The 20,299-nt window shown below is 41.8% G+C and overlaps 1 protein-coding gene across 6 annotated transcripts in view; it reads left to right on the top strand.

Annotated features, from left to right (window-relative positions):
• MTMR2 (myotubularin related protein 2) overlaps positions 1–20,299 on the top strand; it is a 65,509-nt gene that overhangs the window by 21,544 nt on the left and 23,666 nt on the right. For 2 of the 6 annotated variants that reach the window (XM_071734002.1, XM_071734012.1), the window contains 2 exons: positions 2,139–2,244; positions 18,989–19,064. In XM_071734002.1, the coding sequence (XP_071590103.1) occupies positions 2,139–2,244; positions 18,989–19,064 (182 nt within the window). Of the gene's footprint in view, positions 1–2,138; positions 2,245–11,382; positions 11,402–18,988; positions 19,065–19,092; positions 19,224–20,050; positions 20,093–20,299 lie in introns of those variants that run through there. The other 4 variants (XM_071734021.1, XM_071734030.1, XM_071734047.1 and 1 more) reach the window with 4 other exon arrangements.

Below are 20,299 nucleotides of genomic sequence, written 5' to 3'. Positions count from 1 at the left end.
AGGCATCTGCACTATCTGCTTTTGCTTTGTTGGTAACTTTAATTACAGTCTCCTTATGAGTTGCCGTACAATAAATGGGTGCTCCTTTGTAAAACGATTAATTTTAAAATGTGATTTTATTTCTTTTTACACTCTTTTAGAAATCAAAGTAATTAAACGGTTGCAAACAAGGGGGTGAAAGCTTGGAAGATGAAGGCTGACCATGCAGAAAACAGGCTAAGAGAGTTTCAAGGGAACACATCCAGGGAGCTGGGGTTGTTTAAGTAAAGAAATGTAAAAATGTGGTTTAGTGCGAAGCCTATTTCAGCGTGCCTGCAGGCTGCTGTGGGCAGAAGTGCTCTCAGCCTTCCTCATCAACTCCAGATACAGATTCCCTCCCTCCCTGTGTGCTGCATCTGATGATTTATACAGCCGTGTAATGAACCCAGTCAGTCATGTTACAAAACAGAAGATTCTCCTCATGTTAATTAATAGTTTACTGCCCTGGCAGCTCAGCAGATTGAACCAGGCATCCCATGGTGCTCATCCAGCACGGTGGAGATGGCAGCAGTGTGGAGCCCAGGGGGAAGGAGAAGAGACAGGAACGTGGAGAGCTGGCTCAGCGGCAGTGTGCACTTTGTATCAATTTTTTTGTAACATGAAAGAGTACACAAATTCTATGTGCATGTGAGGCCCTTTGATCCATAAGAACAGGAGGGTCTGCAGATTCAGTTCTTGTTATTTTAGTGGGAGTTTATATTCTGCCTGGGACAGAGGCCGTGGGGCTGCTGCCCTGTGTGCACAAGTGCCACTGTCCATCCCCCATTGCCTGAGTTTGCCTGGCAACAACTGAGCACCTTGGAAAGTTGAGTAATTAACTTGAACCATGTACAACAAATGCATTCAGTGGAACTGTACGATTGGCACACCAATATAATTTATTTAAAATAATTTTTTATTGTTTCCAAAGGTTATGTTTCTGAGTTTCTACTTTGTAGGCTGAAAGAGTTGCCAATACTCTAATCCTTGGACAGAAAGGACTAACTCCCAGCAAGAGCCCAATTTCGCAGTAGTCCTTCATGTTTTTAACACTGCCAGTGTGCTACTTGCCAAACTCTGAAGAACAGAAACAAAAATGGGACATTTTGGCCTTTCAGTGGTTGTTTACCAGAAGCAAAACAATTTTCAGACAATTAACAGATCTTCAGGCCCTTTGGAAGCTCAGAGGTAGCTGTTTCTAGGTTGTCACATGTCTAATTAATACAAGTAGTAATGGTTATACTCCTGCTGGTATTCTGCTTCGGCTAAGGCTAGGCTTGCAGGCCTGGTGGCTGATCTTTGAGAGGGTCTTTGCACCCAGATGAAACCTTTTTGGGGTTGGTAAGAGTGTTGGGGATTAATTGGTGCAGGTAGCTTTGGCTGCTGTGCTGTGGCTTTGGGGCATAACGCTGCACCACAGAAGGAACTTTCTTTTCAGTCATCTGGGGTTTTAAGAGCATTATTAACCAATGCTAATTTTAAGCAATTGTGGTTGTAGGAGAGGTTGCAGCATAAAAATGCTGTAAAATAAGCTTATTTTAATTGCTTGCAGCTGTACTAGAAAAAGTGCGTAGAAAAATAAAATAGCTGTTTTGCTTTCCTACTTAGCAAATCTTACTTTGTATCACTGGTGAGGTATGCTGAGAGAGTCTTTTTTAGTTCTCCTGAGGGCTGTACTTACATCTGAAGGAGGAAAGTTACGGGTGATGGAAAGAGGTTTTATTCTGAGTTTCTTCCACCGTTGTAAAGCTGCGATTGGAGTTGTGCTGGCATGCATTCAGGAATCTGTTTTTATCCCCTCGCAGTGCACTAATATCTCCCATCTGAAATGGAGGCCCTTAGTTTCTGTGATTTAGGATTTGATCAAGTGTGTGTTCAGGATAATGTTGGCTCAGTCTGAGCTGAGATTTGGTAATGAATTGTGTGTGCTTTGGTAATCCATGGCAACAGTGGGTAAAGCAAGTTCTTTTAAACCAGTGCCGAGAGCTGAATTACTGAGAATGGAAAGGGTGGAAACACTGAAAAATACCTGATGTGACTGTAAGTGAGTGGCCATAATTGTTGGCTTTTGAGCAGCCTTGTGCATGGTTTTGATACACTGTGGTGTTTCTCTTTTATAGTGCTTCCACTTCTCACTCAGACCATTCTACTCACACCAAATCTGCTTCTGCTGTCTCATCTGACTCAGTCTCCACCTCAGCAGACAACTTCTCTCCAGATTTAAGGGTATGTATGTATGTTTTGCCTTAAAAAAAAATACATATGTGTGTGTGTGTGTAGATGTATATAGTGGCCCCCTTCACAGGACATTTCTCGCTCCTCTGATTTTAGGCATGGTAAAATTATATCAACTTTCACGTTAAAGCCAAATTTTATGTACCCAAAGCATGAAAGAACCCAAAGTCAAACAGGTGAAACTGAAGTTTAATCTCTGACAATTTATTTAGTTCCTTATAAAGTTGTTTAATCTTCAAAAAGCTGACTCTGCAACCCACTCTTGGAGTTGAATTTTCAAAGGAATTCCATTTTCTTTTAAGTGCTTTAAGTAAGTGAAATCCTCAACCTGCCAGTTGTATATCTTTTTTTTTTTTTTTTTTTCTGTTGTGTATATATACGAGATGTTCTCTCTTGAGAACTCATGCTTGTTTGTAAACACTGAGTCCTTGGAAGTATCTACTTTCAGAGAAGATTTTTATCTCCAAGGAGATAAAAATAATCTTCTATCACAATAAATTGCTCTGACATAAGAAGGTCCAAACAAAGCTCTCTTAAGTCTGTTATTTGATTAGTTAATTAGAAATTCATAGTTTTAATACAGTGTCACAAGGGTTTTGAAAATTATGTTTCTCTTCTGAAACCAAAGGGTTTGCTGGTGCACCTTTGCTTAAAAAATGTCCCCACGTATAAAACTGTTGGTGTTGGTATGTTCTAGTAACAACTCCTAGCATTTCTCAGCTGTGGTTGAGCATCTGTGCAGAACTAAACACAGTAAAATTGCATAAAAACCTCTAAATGCAAAAACAACTCCTTTAACAACCATGGTGATTTTTTTGTCCCATGAGTGTTGTCTCGGTAGTCCATCATTAATAACAGAAACTTCACCTATTTATAAATGACAACAGTAATGTTTTGAAAATTAGTTCATTTGAAATTTTAAAATCAATCAGTAGTTTGTGTAAATGATAGTTTACATCCTTTACTTGTGGATACAAAAAGTAATCTTCAGAACATGCCTCGGTAAAGAAGATTGTAATGTGTCAGAAGTTTTCCCCCTGTGAAGCTGGGGTGTTCCAGCATTCAGCAAACAGTTTTAGGCTGAAACTGACTCATTGGTATGAATAAACATAAGGTTGAAAATACTACTACAGCTGTAACTGTATGATATTATAGAAAAGATTTACCTAAACATCCTATTTTCTTAACTGTGTTTTTTACTGAAGTTTGCATAAGTGGGTTTCTTTTTCCAGTTTTGATGCACAACTTTTCAGCTTTTGTAATGCTTGGGTCTTCCTTTTCTAGAACTGAGGCTATCTTTGCTTCCAATAGCTAAGTTGGCTCCACATGTTTTCCCTCTAACCCTGATTGTGTCTTGTGACTCTTTACCTCCTTTTTTCACCCTTATCTGTGTGATTTGTAAGCTGGATGGGTAGGCATTCCAGCTCTCCAGGGCTTGTCTGGTTCCCCATCCAACAGGGCCTCTGTACCCACTAGTAATCAAAAGGATGTCCACAGAGGAATGTTCACTTAGCTCCACTGTAGGTTTTTCAGGCAGAAGATACACATGTATTGTTTACTGGAGGCCATTAGAAGCCCACACTTCCTTTCTGTTCCACAGTTCCTGTAATTTGCAGAATAAATGATTGCTTTTTTTTTTTTTTTTCCCCTTAACCAAACTATCAAGTTCTGCCACAGTTGGAACAAACGCTGCTCCCCTCTCATTTAAAAATGTGTTTAAGGAGAGACAATAAAGCAGATAATTACTTATTTAGAATAAAGGCACTTAGGCCAAGTGTGAGCATGTGCCTCTGCTGGCAGAATGCTTCTTGCTCTTAACCTGCATCAGCTTTGTGGTGCAAATTCAGCATAAGCCTTCTGTGCTTCCCCTAAAGCTTGCTGTGGTGGGGTGAGTGGCTGTAATGCAGCCATGTGTAGGTATTAAGCTTGTTTTCACCTTTACACTTGAGTGACTGCTTGTCAGTGGTCTGCAGACCTAGAGAAAGTGTATTCCCATGGTCCTACTTGTATTAGGGTGCTTAGGGAGAAGGGGGAAGTTTGCACCAACACAGATTGATTTCATCTGTCCTAGAGCAATTCATGCATTAGCAATTCCTTTCTTCATTCCTGAGAGTCTTTGATACTGGAGAATGAGCTTGGGATGAAGATCTGTCCTCTCTACCTGTGGACAGCCTCTTGTGTTGATACTGCCAGTCCCATATCTTGTCCTCAAATCAATACTGTCAGTACTTGTGTGTTGCTGTTTGCTCCCTGAGCTTGCTCCTGGAGTCTAGTGCTAGCTCCTAAATGGAAGAATGGAAGATTTGTTATGAATGGTGATCAGCTAACACCAAATCTTCCAGGTCCTGAGTCAAGAACAGACAGCCTTTCTCTGGGGTTACCATTCTTTGTCCATTTTTCTCCAAATTAACATCTCTGTAATGTGACAATTCTGCAAATGGAGTTTTTTTGGTTTTTTTTCAGTCAGCTCTGTGAGAGATTTTTCAAGGTCCAGATTGTTTTTACTATTGTTCTTTTCTGATCTTTCTGAGATGTGGCCTTGCCTCTGATATTGCAGATGAGGCCATACCATTAAGTGACACAGTGACGTGAGCATTTTCTCTGTTCTCTTCCTTTCCTTATATGCCTGAGTGTCTGATGCAGCTTTGATTGGCACAAGCTCCCAAGTCTTAGCAGGTACTGAGATTTGAGCTAAGTAACTTGTTACTTCTGAGGATAAAAAGAAGTCCCACATTGCTCCTGGAAAAATGTAAAAGAATAAACCCTGAAGTGGGAACTAATGCATTTTGTGGTAACTCTGTGGTGTGGGAGACAAGTGCCTTGGCTACATGGTGTTCTTACAGGAAGATGTTGCATCAGCTAGCTTAAAGAGGCTGAAAATAAGCTTTTCAGGATTTTGAAGTGGATCTGCCAATTACAGGATTATTGTCTTGATGTTTATTAAAATTTTCCTTGCTAGAGTGAATTGCTACCTGGATCCATCATCACTCCTACCTTTATTTGCCTCTGTGTGTGCATTGACTCAAATTTAGGAATTACGTTTCTGTGACGATGGAAAAATACCTTGTGATAGCTACAATTAGCACTCCCTTTTTCTGTGGGGAATTTTTAGAAGAACAGTAAGCATCCACTAAGAGGAAGAAGCCAGGGAAAGGACCCACTTAATTTCTTGCACTCTGTGCCTGCAGTTTTCTTTTGGAGTGCAATTAACACTCTGTGTGTGTGCATGCATGTGTGTAATGAGGTAAATGAGAGAACCACTGGGGATTCCTGCTGAATGCATGTGCAGTATTTTTCCTAAATCTTTCTCCAAAGTGTTTAATAGTAACCATTATAAACACTGTTTTTTCCCCTTCCATGTATATTAAGCATGCCAATATCTGGAATTAAGATTAAATTGTGCCTCCACTTAAGTTCAATTTCATTAAACTTTCACTTCAAAAACTAACTCTAAATAACTTCTGGCTGCTTTAGTTAGCTTCATAGCAGAAAAAGAAGAAAGAACCAAAGCAAACCCCAACAGAAAAATGGCAATGCACTGTTAGGTTCTCCCTTCCACTCTCTTCCTGATCTCAAATCAGAAGCTGTTTAGAATTGATTTAGGGAATATACTTTCTCAGGGAATTTTTAGCAAATACACTGCCATATGTTGTAACTTAAGTGATAGGTCAGGCAAGAATGAAATGAATAGAAGTAGCTGGAAGTGATAATGAGCTGGAAATTCATACTTTGTAATTTGGGATGAGATTTTAAAAAGATGTTAGAGCAAATGTTGCCAAAGGGATTGAGGTGTATAAAGATCTCTTGGAGATTTGGGTGGTTATTAAAGTACAGAAATATTTTTTCCCCTATGTCCTATGGGTGGTATTTTCTCCTGTGTCAGTACCTTTTGTCAGTAGGGACTTTCATTTTGAGTTAGCTCTTGAATTACAGGATGATGCCTAAAGTTTACCATGTTTGAAGTTTTGGAGTAGCTGTCATTAAAGGGTTGGATCCTTTCCATCTGCAGTCACAGAATCACAGAATTGTCACAGTTGGAAAAGACCCCTAAGATCACCCCGTCCAACTGTCAACATCCCCCCCACTATAAAATATATGTATATCAATATCTGTATCTCCCACTAGAGTATGTCCTGAAGTGCTACCTACATGGTTTTAAATACTTCCAGGGATGGTCTCTCCACCACCTCCTTGGGCAGCCCATTCCAAAGCCTGACTACTCGCTCAGTAAAGAAATTCTTCCTCATATTTAATCTAAACCTCCCCTGGTGCAACTTCAGGCCATTCCCTCTAGTCTTCTCATTGTTCACTTGAGAGGAGAGGACAGCACCCACCTCCCCCCATCCTCCTTTGAGCCTCCTCTTCTCCAAACCAAACATTCCCAATTCCCTCAGCCTCTCCTCACAGGATTTGTTCTCCAGACCCTTCACCAGCTCTCTTGCCCTTCTCTGAACTCTCTCCAGCACCTCAATGTCCTTCTTGTAGTGAGGGGCCCAGAACTGAACACAGCACTCGAGGTGCAGCCTCACCAGTGCTGAGCACAGGGGCACCATCACTGCCCTTCTGCTGGCCACACCATTCCTGACACAAGCCAGGATGCTCTTGGCCTTCTTCGCCACCTGGGCACACTCCCAGCTCATATTCAGCCTGGTGTTGACCAACACCCCCAGGTCCTTTTCTGCCTGGCAGCTTTCCAGCCACTCCTCCCCAAGCCTGTAGCATTGCATGGGGTTGTTCTTACCCAAGGGCAGGACCTGGAACTTGGCCTTGTTAAACCTCACATTATTGGCCCAGGCCCCCTGATTCAGCCTGTCCAGGTCCCTCTGCAGAGCCTTCCTACCCTCCAGCAGATCATTTCTCCAACCCAACTTGGTGTTGTCTGCGAATTTACTGAGGAATCACTCAATCCCCTCATCTAGATCATTAATGAAGATACTGAACAGGACTGTCCCCGAAACTGATCCCTGGGGAGCACCACTGGTGACCAGTCACCCACTGGATTTAACTACATTGACTACTACTCTCTGGGCCTGGCCATGCAGTCAGTTTTTAACCCAATGAAGAGTCCACCTGTTGATCAGGCAGGACCTGCCTTTCCTGACCTCATGCTGGCTGGGCCTGATCCCCTCTCTGTTCTGCACTTGCCATGTGAGTGCACTGAAGATGAACCTCTCCTTAATTTTTCCAGGCATTGAGGTCAGGCTGACAAGCCTGTAGCTTCCTGGATCCTCCTTCTGGCCTTCTTGTAGATGGGTCTCACATTGACAAGCCTCCAGTCATCTAGGGGACCTCCTGTGTTAACCAAGACTGTTGGTAAATGATGGAGAGAGGCTTGGTGAGTTCCTCTGCCAGCTCCCTCAATACTCTTGGGTGAATCCCCCACAAACTTGTGGGTGTCCAGATGCCATAGCAGGTCATTAACTGCTTCCTTCTGGATTATGGGGGAGTTGTTCTGCTCTCCCTGCTTATTTTCCAGCTCAGGGGGCTGAATACCCTTGGGGCATCTGGTCTGACTAATGAAGATGGAGGCAAAGAAGGCATTAAGTATGTCAGCCTTTTCCTCAGGAAGCAGTGGATACATTCCTTTAGGAACGGTGCCTTCACCTGAAAAACTGTGAAGGTCCTTTGTGTTTGGTTTTGGATTGTGTGGAAACTCAAAAGCTGGCTTCCTCTTTCTTCTAGTGCATTCTGTGGAAAGAAGAAACCAGTACAGCAGACCCATATGTCACCTGTTTAATTGAGTAGCCTTCAGAAAAAATGGCTTGAATCTTTGTTCTTGGCTTTGCTGTTAGTAACCACTAAACCATTCTGCCCTTTGAGGGCAACACTAAGATCCTCAATTCCTGCTATTCTTCTCAGGACCTGTAAGATACGTAACTGATGAAAGATAAAAGGTATATGAAGGTGTCTTCTCCTTCCAAGACAGTAAATGGACATAATTGCTGTCTCCTTAGGTTTTCTGGATGAAATCTGTTGGAGCATGTCTGATTTCAAGCTTGCCAACCACATTCCTTTGTAGTCAATGGGAAGAAAATAGTTCGTGTATGATCCAATATATATCAGCTTTAAGGAAGTGCCCACACTGGGTGAGGACATCGTGTAGGCTGAGCTAGAGAAGTCCTTGCTGCAGGATGCTGTGATCATTATTTGAGAGACAGCAACTGGTTTCTCAAAGTGGAACCCAGCTTTAGCTGTGCTCCAGTAAGTGTGCCAGTTTGTCTCACTTGAAAACCTGCTGTGTTTCTTTAACTATGAAGAGAGTTCCAGATAATTTCTCCAGATGTAGACATCTAAAACTGAGGTAAGTCCTGTCTCTCAGGTGATGTGGGGCAGGATTAACCAAAAGCCAGTCACTGACTTCACCACCTTTGTGTTACTTTATTCTAGCTTTAGTGCAAAATGGCTTAGACTGCTTTTCTGTAGAAATGTATATTGTTAGTAGAAAAACATATTGAAGAAAGATGTGATTTCCACCCCCACCCCCTATCCTTTGCTGTAAATCACTAGGAGTAGCCTCAGTGAGCTTTTCCATTGCTCTCTCCCTGCCAGCGCAGGAAGCGTGTCAGGCTTTGGTTATGTGTAACACATGTGCAACGAGAGCTGGGTTTAGAGAGCAGCACAACTTTTTAAACTTTAAGCACTCGTTTAAGCAATGTTTTTTAGTTTTGCTTTTATGAGACTTTTCAGTCAGTGGATAATGCTAGCTTGGAAGCACTAAATCATGAAAAAAAAATTCTGCCGAAGCACCTCCAGTGTAGTTGAAGACTGTGCCCTTCCAGTCAGCTCCATCTCTTGTTTAATGATATCAGGGGATAAGTATTCCTGTTTTGGACCAGCCCTTGACTTTTCAGATGGAGCTGTCTAGAAGACTAGTTCATATTAAATGCAAAAGTGTTTTCTACAGTGTGAGCTTTCCTTACCAGTGCACTGGACTGTGACTGCTATTAAATTACAGACCATATTGCACAAGCCATCAGATGGTGAAGACAGCTGACCTGTGGTCATAAAAGACTTGGCTAGACGTGAACTGGTGAATTAGTAAAATTAAATAAAGAGTTCATCCTTATACTGTTGCTCTGTGAAGACTTGGGCATATGTATTTCTCTGTGTCATCACTTTGGGCTAAGTTACATTCACACACAGAGGTGCATCTCACGTATTTGTGGGTACACAGGAGAAGAAGCTGTGCAGGCAGAAGTATTCCTTTACATAATCTGCACATAGAATTGCCCAGGTACCTTTGCCCACGAGGATGAAAGTGGAGCCAAATCCAGGAACAGGCAATGCTTTACGTTATCAAAGATATCAAGTAGAAAGTCCTAAAGTGTGGCAGAGGAGAACTAAGAAGACCTTATTCTTCATAATATTTTAACTATCTTGAATTTATTATTTGGGCTTGCATGAGTTGCATGTGTGTGTCCTTGAGAAATGGGCTTCCTTTCTTCTTTGGAGCATTAAGCTGTCGAAGAACAAAGACCCAAAGGACTGGTTCTGGACAATGAATGATGCTCTTGTCCATAAGCATGGTCATTCCAGGACAGCCATGTGTGATTGGAATTTAGCCCCTGCCGTGGCTTTGTTTTTCTAGGACTCCAGTTTCATGACTGTAAACTCAGTATATGTAAAAGTGAATATTTCATGAGAATGACAATCTTTTTCTTTTTAAGCTGGCCTAAGGAGTAGAAAATCTCTGTCCCTTGCCTGCACTTCTCCCCATTAAGTCCTTTTCTGCACCTCACTCTTTCAGGGAAACAAAAAAATAAGATTAGCCAACCTCTGGGTTGCAAATTATTGATTTCATGCAAATTAGATAGGGGAAAAAGACAGATGCAGTCAGTTTCTGTCTCCTTCAAATGTAAATAATACTCCCTAGATGTTCATCTAGTTAGAAGAGAGCAAAGACTGCAAGCATTACTAGGTTTTCTTACATAGAGGTACCCGGATGAATATGAAGTAATGCACAGAAAAAGAAATCTCTGGAAGCGTTTATCATTGCCATCTACTAGGAATGGAAAGGTAAGGAGAATAAGCAAATGACCTTCATATGTTCCTCAAAAATGTTTATAGCTCTTCCTAATTGACTGCTGTATTTCTCCTAGCTACAAACCTCAAGATTTCTCCTTTTGCTGAGTAAAACTCGGTAAGAGGTGGCTTTTTTCTCCCCCCTTTGTCCCTCTTTAGTAATAGTTTTGTAGATTGAAGCACAAATCAGGCAGGAATGAACAAGCATGGTATTAAAAGGAACATGCAGATTTCTGAGTGCATGCAGTTCCTGCCAATATTTGATTTTATACAGAATGAAATACCTTTGTTCCCCTTTGTTTGATTGCTTACTAATTGTAAATATATAACTAATAGGATCTTGAGTCCTTATCTTATATATCACTGAACTCCAAAGTGAAAATCTTGAGACAGTTTTCTTGACTTATTGTAGTTGGTAGAATTTATAAGTCTTCTCAGTGTTTTTCTGTTACTTAATACTGATGATATGAACTTCCCTGAACCAGTTTAATGCTTTCCTTGAAAACCTAATTTTTTCTCCCTGTATATGTTGTTTGCTAAACAAAATACAGTAAAAATAAAGAAAGGGTAGAGTCAGGCTAATGTGCTGTCCAAAGTTTTTGATTAGCCAGTGAAGAACAGAGCTCTTGTCGTTTTGAGACATATGTGGAACCCTTGGCACTGAGGAAGGTTTTGTATTAAAAATGTTGGACTTGTCTGAATAGATACTATCTGCAACCTTGTGTGCCAAGGAGTGTTGCTGTGTTGAGTCAATGAGGACTTTCTGTCAGAGCCTAATGAGAGAATTGTCTTGAGGCACCAAGCCACAGCAACTTGAAGAGACAAAGCTGGCTGTGGTTGAACAAGTGGCCCTCAACAATGTGTTCCTTTGAGCTTCTAAATCTTGCCTTGTACTTGTGTAGCAAGGGTCCAGGAGATTCACCAGCCCAGAGAGGCAGTCTTTCATCACTGGAGACTTGAGTCTGAGTGGAGAAGTACATTGTGGAAAAACAAAGCAGAAAACTCCAAGGAGACACTGCATGGTGGCTACTTCCTCCTGGGGATGAGTCACTTTATATTACTCTGGTGACTGTGTTTTGTTTTAAAATACACTAACAGCATCTTTTTAAAGATTTTCAAGGCAGTGGTAAGTAAGCAAGTGATTTCTTAAGCTTTTTTATACTTCCTTAAGATAGCAGGTAGAGATCACAATTGGTGATTCGTTTATCAGTTGTGTTGGGAATGTACAGTTAAGGGGCAGTTGCAATGTGCATTGTATTTGATTAATGTCTTTAGATTAGTATATTAGATAATTTGAAGTCAGAACATATTATTTGTAATTTAAATGTGTCTTGTGTTGTTTTTCATGCAAGCTAGGGAGCCTTCTTTGGCTGAATGCTCTCTTAGGAGCTGAACTGGCTTTACGTGGTCTTTCGATGGTATATTTGATTCTCTGTGTACTAATCTGAAATGGTGTTCATGGTTTTTAGTCTTTCCTCTCTGAACCACTAATATCCCAAGATAATAAGATACAAAGCATTTCCTTGAAAATAATATATCTTTCTGGTCCGAATGTCTCTAACATAGTTTTTTCAACCCATCTGAACGTAAGCCTCATAAAATCCTGTGCCTCAGTCATGCAGAGATACTGTTGTTCTTTCCTGTAGTAATTCTTCTGTGGTATTCTTAATGATTCAAATATAATCAACAGGGTCCACTGACTTGCTCAATTTATGGTTTCTTGCATTTCTAGTAGGATACCTAGCACATAAATCTCAAAGTACATTGGAAGTAGCCGTAAATGACAGCTGAAAATGTCTCCAGAGCAGTACAGTGTTTGCAGTCTAGAGGAGGATTTGTCAAGTAAGCTGGCTACTGTTCTGCAGACTTTCTAGCTGAGCACTGAGATGACAGCAGTATCTTAGCAGCAAAATGCTAGAAAAAGTTATCTTTTTCCATTGTTTCATTTAGAGAATGAAACCTATGAAAAAGTATCCTAAATAAGGATGTAAGTCTTGATTCTGCACATATTCATGTTACTTCTGCAGCTTCTTGTCAACATCAGCTGGACAGATTTAGATTTCCATGTTTTTTCTGTGGTGAATGGAAAGAGCTTTTGTATCTGTTTTGTTTCAGAGGTTTTTACATGATCATTGAGGTAATTTTATATCTTGATACATTTGCCATAGTGGCACTGTCCTTTGTTGATTGACTTGCATTGCAACAGCAGTGAAAGAGAAAAGGGATGGAGTGGGAGGATAATTCAGGGAGAGGAATAGATAACCATGGTCTGAGACCACCAAAAGGCATTTGAAAGGAGAAAAACATTAGCTATGTAAGTTTATATGTTTTGCTCTTGATTTAAAAATAATTTTTTTTTTTTTTTTAAATCAAGTATGTAAAAATAATCCTGTGGCTAATCATTTACAGAACAGCTGACTTCCCTCATGGGGTTCTCTGAGAAAGCAGAAAGGAGACAGTTCTGACCTAAATGCTGTCTCTGGTAAATCAACTAATAAGACCTATCCTATAAGCTTTAGAGACATGCCTGTTTTAATGAATTTCATGCAATTTTTGGATCTGGCCTGGCTGACCTCTTGGTGCCTTTCTGCAGAGAGTAAGTTTGGACCTCTCTGTGAAGTACAAGTTGTAATTGCTCAGTTGTATTGGGATGTCCAGGATGTCCAGGATGTCCAGGAGACTGGGCATTGCTGCTCTAGCACCAGAGATGGGATTCACCCCACTGAATTGGAGTTACCCTCATTCTCAGACTTTAGTGCAAAGAAAAGCACACATTCTGAAGGGTAATCTGCTTGGTGTCCTGATTCCCAATAACTGTATCTAGTTCAGATACAGATCTTCAATTTTAGATGAAATAGATATTCCTGCAGTTTACTGACTACCCTGCCTGCAGAGTGGCAAGAGTGCTGATTCAGGAGAGCACTTAATCATGTGCCAGTCCTTGAGAGAAAGACATTTTAAAAAAAAGAGGGGGAGAAAAGTTTACATATGTTAATGACAAGTAGAATATCCCCTGGTAGTCCATTAAAATGTGAAATATACGACAAAGATTTTCCTATAGGAGACAAAATCTTACACTTAGCTGTCAAGTTTGAAGGCCATATTTCACCTACAATTTCAAAAGCTGCATATTCTTAAAGTCTTCTAATTCTGTGTGTATATTCTTGTACCCACACTTATAACACACATTTTTGTCCCCTCAGTGTATATCTCACCTGTGCATGCTCCCAAGATGGACATGCCTGTGAGCTGCATATGCAAAGGGGTATGGTTTTTTGGGTGTTTTTTTTTGTCTGTGTGTGCACAGTGTTTATACAGACAGGTTATGTATGTTTATGCCAAGGGACCACTTAAGAGACCAGCTTCCTGTTGTAGGAAGCACAGAACTGGACTGTGTGTAGCTAGAACAAAAGCAGCTCCCAGACTAGAGAGCTGCCTTTTCAGTAGCTGGGGCAGATACTATTCTGGGGAAAGGAATAATGCAGGAGCAAGGTGGTCACAGTGTTGGGTTGGACACGTTGCCCCAGCACACTGGCTTTGTGCATAACAAATCTGTTCAAAATGTGCAAAATGATTCTCAGTGAGTAGGAGGTTACCAAGGAGAAATTAACTCATGGAAGGCAGGGGGGAGGGAGAATCACAAAAAGGGTATGTTTTAATGTTGTCTAAGCTAAAAAAAAAAAAAAAGGGTTTTGTTCATTTTTACTGTAATTCCAGTTAGAAGAATTTATGCAGTCCTGGGAACACAGCAATTCAGTAGCACAAACCTGTGGTCTCCTTTGAATTGCATGAAACCAGAAAACCTGACCTTTGTCAGTGGGTTTCAGAACTTGAAAAACCAGGAGAAAGTAGAAGAAAATAAGAACAGCTATGAGGGACCTCAGATGCATCTCTTCATGGATCTTTGTCATCTGGAGGCTAATGCTGCATGCGTTGGTGTCCAATGACAAAGTTACTGTCCCTTGTCCATCCCAGCTGCTCATCGCCCTAGGTCTGGGCACCTTCACTCTTGTAGTTGCACCCTACACCAGTCCTGGCAGAATGATCCATATTATGGAAAAACAATCCTTAAAAAAAGCCATTTAGCAAACCCAGGCATCTTGACTGGGAGCAATTACAGCACTGGCAGATGGGGTAGGAGGAGGCAGTGTTGGCTTGGGCTCAGCCAGCACAGGATGTGTGTTGTCAGCCTGGCTGTGCAGCTCCACTGGTCGGCAAGTGCCTCTCAGGGAATACAAGAAGAAAACATAGCAGTGGTTTTGCTCATAAGGAAAAGCAAACCCTGAATACTGAGTTTAGTTCACCCTCTCAGAGCCTCCTGGAGCAGTGTTCCATCTCAGCCCTCTGAGACCCTGTCAGTAGAGTTATGGTGCAGTGCAGCACTGAAATGGCTATAGCCACGCAGGATCAGCTGCCTGCATGAATCAGGGTGGGACATCAGTCAGGAGAGGGATTTTTGGAGCAACATGCTGTTTGCTGGATTGGGAGGCAATGGGAACACTTGGTAGGAGAGGCTTGGCAGAACTGCACTACCCTGAATCACAGTATGAAGAGACAAGAGATGAGATGGGACACAGTCTTTACTCTAGCAGGATGTAAGCCTCTTTCCCTGACCCCATACATGCAAGCAAAGGAGATGATTGTTTTGTTACTGAGATCTGGAGGTGGTGTCAGCAATACAGTATCAGGGTTTCCCTGGCTTGGGTGATATAGGTGGGAGGGCATGAGAGAGCTCTGCACCTACAACTGTGGGTAAGTGGGCTGCAGCTAACACAAGGTGGGATCCTGGAGGAAGAGAAGAGGTTGTTAAATGTAGCAAGTGTGGGATTGTTCTGCCAAGTCACTGCTTAAGCAGAGAACAAAAGTAGGTGGTGGCATGAAGTCTTTACACCCTCTGAGCTGAGGCAGGACTTGTGTTTAGGTGCTAAAGGACTCCTATGGGTGGATGCTGATGGGTGGAATGAGTAGATCATGTTACTCCATAAAAGAAGACAGAAATCAGGTTATTCTGGTGTGTAACTAAACTTTTCATTTCTCCAAAGATTCAGTTACCAAGCAGATAACAAAGACCTTGTTTGGCTTAGAGGGAAGGCAGAGTAGTCTACCAGTTTTTTGGTGGTTGCATTTGTTTCTTACAGAAACTACCTTGGTGATGGTTGGGACAGAGATGGCCAGTGTGTATCTGTAGCTCAGTATGGTCCTAAGTAATGCTGATTCTGCCCAGCTCTGGCTATGACCTTCATTGCACATCCCAAAGCACACTTTGGTTTTGTTCCCCCTAAACAATTTTAAATCCTGGGGCACACAGAGGTGAAACATTTATTTCAGTTACAGATGTGTATAGTACCTTCCTCAGTAGTGCAGTAGGCAGCCCTCAGACTCCTGCAGCTGGGCTGCCGCAGTTGTGTCCCTGGCTCCCCTGCCTCTTCCTTGCGTCACTGGAGCTCTTAGTTTTGTTTTGCATGATTTGCAGAGGGCTAAATCTGGGCCCAGGAGTGTTATTTTTAGAGTCTTGAAAATAGGCTAATGTACAAAAAAAGATTTTTCTCGTAGTTTAGTGAACTATTTTTGGATTTGTGTTGGGGAAGAGGAGGAAGGAAGTAAGATGGAGGAACTTTTCATGTCATCTTCTTAGTTAAATAATGAGCAGAGGGTCCATTGATGCTGTTAACATTCTCCCAGCTCCATGTGCCCTCTCCCATCCCATTCTTCCCCCTTGATTTATTTCCAAAACTACTCTTCCCTTATCCACCTGCTTTTTCTCCCTTCTGCCAACCTGTGTCCTTCAGCACTGCCCCAGATGTCTTCTTTTGCGCCTGCTGCCTGCATTGTCAGCTGCACACAGATTGCATTTCCCTGAATCAGTTTTAAGGAGCTGTTGATGGAGGCGGATTTCAGGAAAATGCCTACTGTTAGTTTCTCAGTTCCTGCCAGGACAAGTTTCAAGTGTTTACATTGCAAGTAGGAGGCTCATTCAAGGTCTAGAGCTGGGCAGGTGCTGCAAAGACAGGCACACCAGAGAAGTTCTTGTCCTGGGCTTTCTGAGCGTGTGTATCTCAGCTTCTTGGGAAGGGTGATTGGTATCCAGGGGTGATGTGGGTGTGCTGACTTTGAAATCATCATGAAGGCAGTCAGTGCTGTGCTACCTGAGGTAGGTCATTTGGCTGAGGTCAGTTGGAGGATGGGGAAAGTGATAGTTTGTACTCTCATTTGTACCTCATCTTTGTACTACTAAAAAAAAAAATTAAAAAAAAAAGAAAAAGAAGGAGGGAGGAAAGACAAGGAGGCAGAAGCTGTTGACCTTGAAGTGCTGTGCTTCCAGGGAAGCCATCCATCCACTGCCCTGTGTTGAACTGAGTGCAGGATTGGACTGCTAACCCTTTTCTCTGACCCTGGGGACTTCACATTTCAGAAAGTGTGAGTGAGTATTTTATTAGACTTAGAGGAGTCAGTTTTTAAACCAAAAAAGCTTTTAACCTTGTATTTAGCAGAATGGAGGTCTTTGTCTTTTGTACCACTAGCATCTTCCCTCCTCTGCCCCACCTGCACTACTGTGTTTAAAAACCACCTGAGTGCTGCCCACCTGATGATGATGGCAGCTGGTTGTCATACTGAATGCTTTCTCTGTGTCTTTTGTTTTGGCTTAAGGTATAACCCAGTCCTCCAAAAGTTTACTCCTGGATGTGCACCCACTGACATCTGCAGCAGAGCAGCAGTTCCAGCTGTGACCAAAGTGACCCTGGCAGCAGCTGCTGCCCCTTTGGGGTAAAGGCCTTCTCAAAGAAGCTGTGGCTGTGACCTGAAAGCAGAGTGTGTTTTTCCTAATGTCCTTCCAAGATAAAAGTCCAGAAAGACAACCACCACTTACAGACTAATTAGCCAGAAGCCTTCAACTCATTCAGCATTACCCAGATGTTATCCTGCTAATTTCAGGGCTGTTACTCAAGTGCAAAAACTGACACACAGGAGTTCAGAGCAGAGCTACATCAGTTGTTGTCAGGGATCCCATCCATCAGGGCTTTCATGGGATGTGTGATCTTTGGCCAACACACCTGTGCTGACAAGAAGTCCTCAGCCTAGACTTCTGGTAGCTAGACCAGCAAAACCTTGTTTTTATTGTTTTTGCTGGTGTGGAGAAGGAGAAGCTTTCCTGCAACTTGAGTGCTTCCAGTGTCAGTGGTGATTCTGTCCTGTAGACCCCACTGGTCTAGCAGCCTCCTTAGTAAGAACTGGCCTAAGTGGGTACAATGGAGGTTCCCGTGAGGAAGTCAGGACTGTGCTTGCTTTTGTTTTATTTTTTTAAAGTCTTTTGAATACGTTTTTTAAAATGTACATCTTGTTCTCAAGAATGCTTTGATCTTATTAATCTTTTCATCTATACATCAATCTGTTATGTGAAAATGCTGGGACATGCTTTTATTGTGGCATTGGGCTTCTTTAGTTTTTGTTTCCTTTTTTTTTTTTTTTTTTTTTTTTTTTTTTTTTGCATAGTTTAGAGAAATTTTCTTCCCTGAGGCTTTCTCTGGCTTGATCCTACATCAAAGTTGACCACAAATGTGTCAGGATCTAGAGTGCCACTTTAGGCCTTGTCTTTGAATTTTATTTGAAGGGATTTCCTGATATCAAATGAAAACAATTCTTTCTCTTTCCCCACATTAGGATAAAAAAGGCATTTTGGGGGAGTCTGCACATTCAGTTGTGAGCAGACGTAAACTCTCTCTGCCTTATCTTCAGCAGGTGGGATGCACTGCAACTTCAATCCCAAATTCTTGTAGTACTGCATGAGGCAGAGTCTGGAATGATTTACTTATCTCTGTCTGTGTTATTAGGTTGATGAACTGGTGTGTTCCTGTGGTTGTGGTCATTTGGCTGGTTCAAGGCATGGGTGGTATGATAAAATCTATCTCTCTTGGCCATAGAGACTTAGCCTTAATCTCATGTCACTTTCATGTGCTTTTCTCCTCTGGTTCTTACCACAGGTTTAGACCTTCATGGTTACAGCAATGCTTTCCTGAAATGTGCATCTGCTCTTGATGGCAGCTGTTCCTATGAAAACCCCTGTGTAAATGCAGTCCTATGTGTGAAAAGTAATGTCCTGTGGTATAACTTTAACCCAAGGGAAAGGAGAGGAGGTGTTATTTGGCAGCCAAAAAAATCATAACCTCTACCTTCTATACATGCCCATCGTGACTCCTAGATGTGCCCGTCTGTGTAATCAGGTGCTACTGCTGAGCCAAGTCAAGATCTTTGCACTGTTGGACCCTCACTGAGGACGGGCATGACAAGGTGTTCTTTTCAACTTTCCTCAGTATAAACTATTAATTGCTCTACTTAATGGCATCATGGTCATAGTTGATCATTTATCAGGAGAAACTCTTAAAGACAGGGCAATGTGAGGAGGAAAACCCTTTGGTTCTGTGTGTAACTGTGAGGGAGTTTAACTGGTAATGGTGGGCTGGGGAGGAGAAAGTTGGAGCATGAAAGGCACCTTGGAAGAGTCCTGCCAAAGCTCAGTCTGCTGTGCACAGCCTCTTCTTCATCATAGGTGTGCTTTGTGTTGACCTTTCAGAAGCTCAGACACTAGGCAGTACCTCAAGATCTTTGAGTATTTATTGTCCTTGATGTTGTTGACCCTTTGCAGGTAAGTGTAAGTATACTTCATGGTTTATGAAAACACGATTAATTTAGTTTTCCCCCTCTGTTTTTTGCCTAGGTCCTGAGAGAGACTAATAAATTGGCTGAAATGGAAGAGCCACCTTTGCTACCAGGAGAAACCATTAAAGACATGGGTATGGGAAGAGGAAATTCCTTATTGGTTGCTGACCAAATAGAATATCCACAGAGCAAAATATCTTGGCAATCATTGACCAACAGCAAATTGTTTTTGTTTTGAGAGCCATGACCAGGTTGTTTCATTAATCAAGCTATTGCACATCCCAGGAACCCAGGTAACCGTCTGTCTCCTCTTAGCATGTAGCAAATACAAGGCAATTCAACATGTTGTAGCATGAGTACTGAGAGAGTTTGTACAGCTTTGCATTTGCTGCCAACTGAGAGGACATGGATCAGGTTTCAGGTTGCACTTGACACACGGGAACTTTGCAGGTGAACACAGCACAGTTGTGTGTTGAATTTCTGTCACAAACTGGAGGAGAGGATACAGTGCTGTTGCAGAGAACTTGCTGTGATATGGGGATGGGTCTTTTTTTTCCCTCCAGACTTTCTGACAGGCATCATGTTTCTAGTCTGAAATTTTAAATGAGCCTCTTGATTAATTTTTCATGAAAGATTATGCATTTGCTAGTTTTACATGTTGCCTTTCTCTTAAAGTGAAATGGAAAAAAACCCACCCAACATTATAAAAAAAAACAACCCCACAACAACAAAAAACCCCACTAAAATGAAAAACAAACAAAAAATCCCACCTCAATGCTAAGTCTTATTGTTACTCCTTTCCTAAAGACTGCTGAACTCATACTCCAACCATGCACTGCAAACTGACATTAACTCACTGCACAGGCAGTTTATTTTGGAGGGTTCCTGGGGAATGGTTTAAGAGATGAGAGTAAACAGTATTCTGTCTGTTGGCAAATGATGTGATGAGCCACATAAGTCTGTAAGACTGAGTGGCTTTCAGTGTAGGCCAGGCAGCAGCTGCCTGGTCCTGGAAGAAGCAAAATACAGCAAAGAGGAAATCTTTATTATTCATAAGTAGTAATTATTGCCTGTTAAAGGTGTCAGGAAAGGCAAATGTAATTATCTTTGTATTTTACAGGGACGGGAAGAAAAATTGCTTCAGCCAGTCCCATAATTTAGGGTAAGATTTGCCCTATAAAAGACAGGAATGCCATAAGCTGGGAAATTATTAATTCCTGGTTTCTAGTATTTTTCCCCCCTATGGATTCTCATATCTACCAAAGGCTGAGCTAATTAGACTTTCCTTCGGTAGCAGCATGAGTACAGCATCTCTCATACCTGGCATCCATTCTTACAAACTGTGGAGGATCTTAATACCTTGAAGATC

This window comes from Heliangelus exortis, chromosome 1, assembly GCF_036169615.1.
Source record: "Heliangelus exortis chromosome 1, bHelExo1.hap1, whole genome shotgun sequence".
Taxonomy (NCBI): domain Eukaryota; kingdom Metazoa; phylum Chordata; class Aves; order Apodiformes; family Trochilidae; genus Heliangelus; species Heliangelus exortis.
This window is presented reverse-complemented; position numbering and strand designations above follow the sequence as displayed.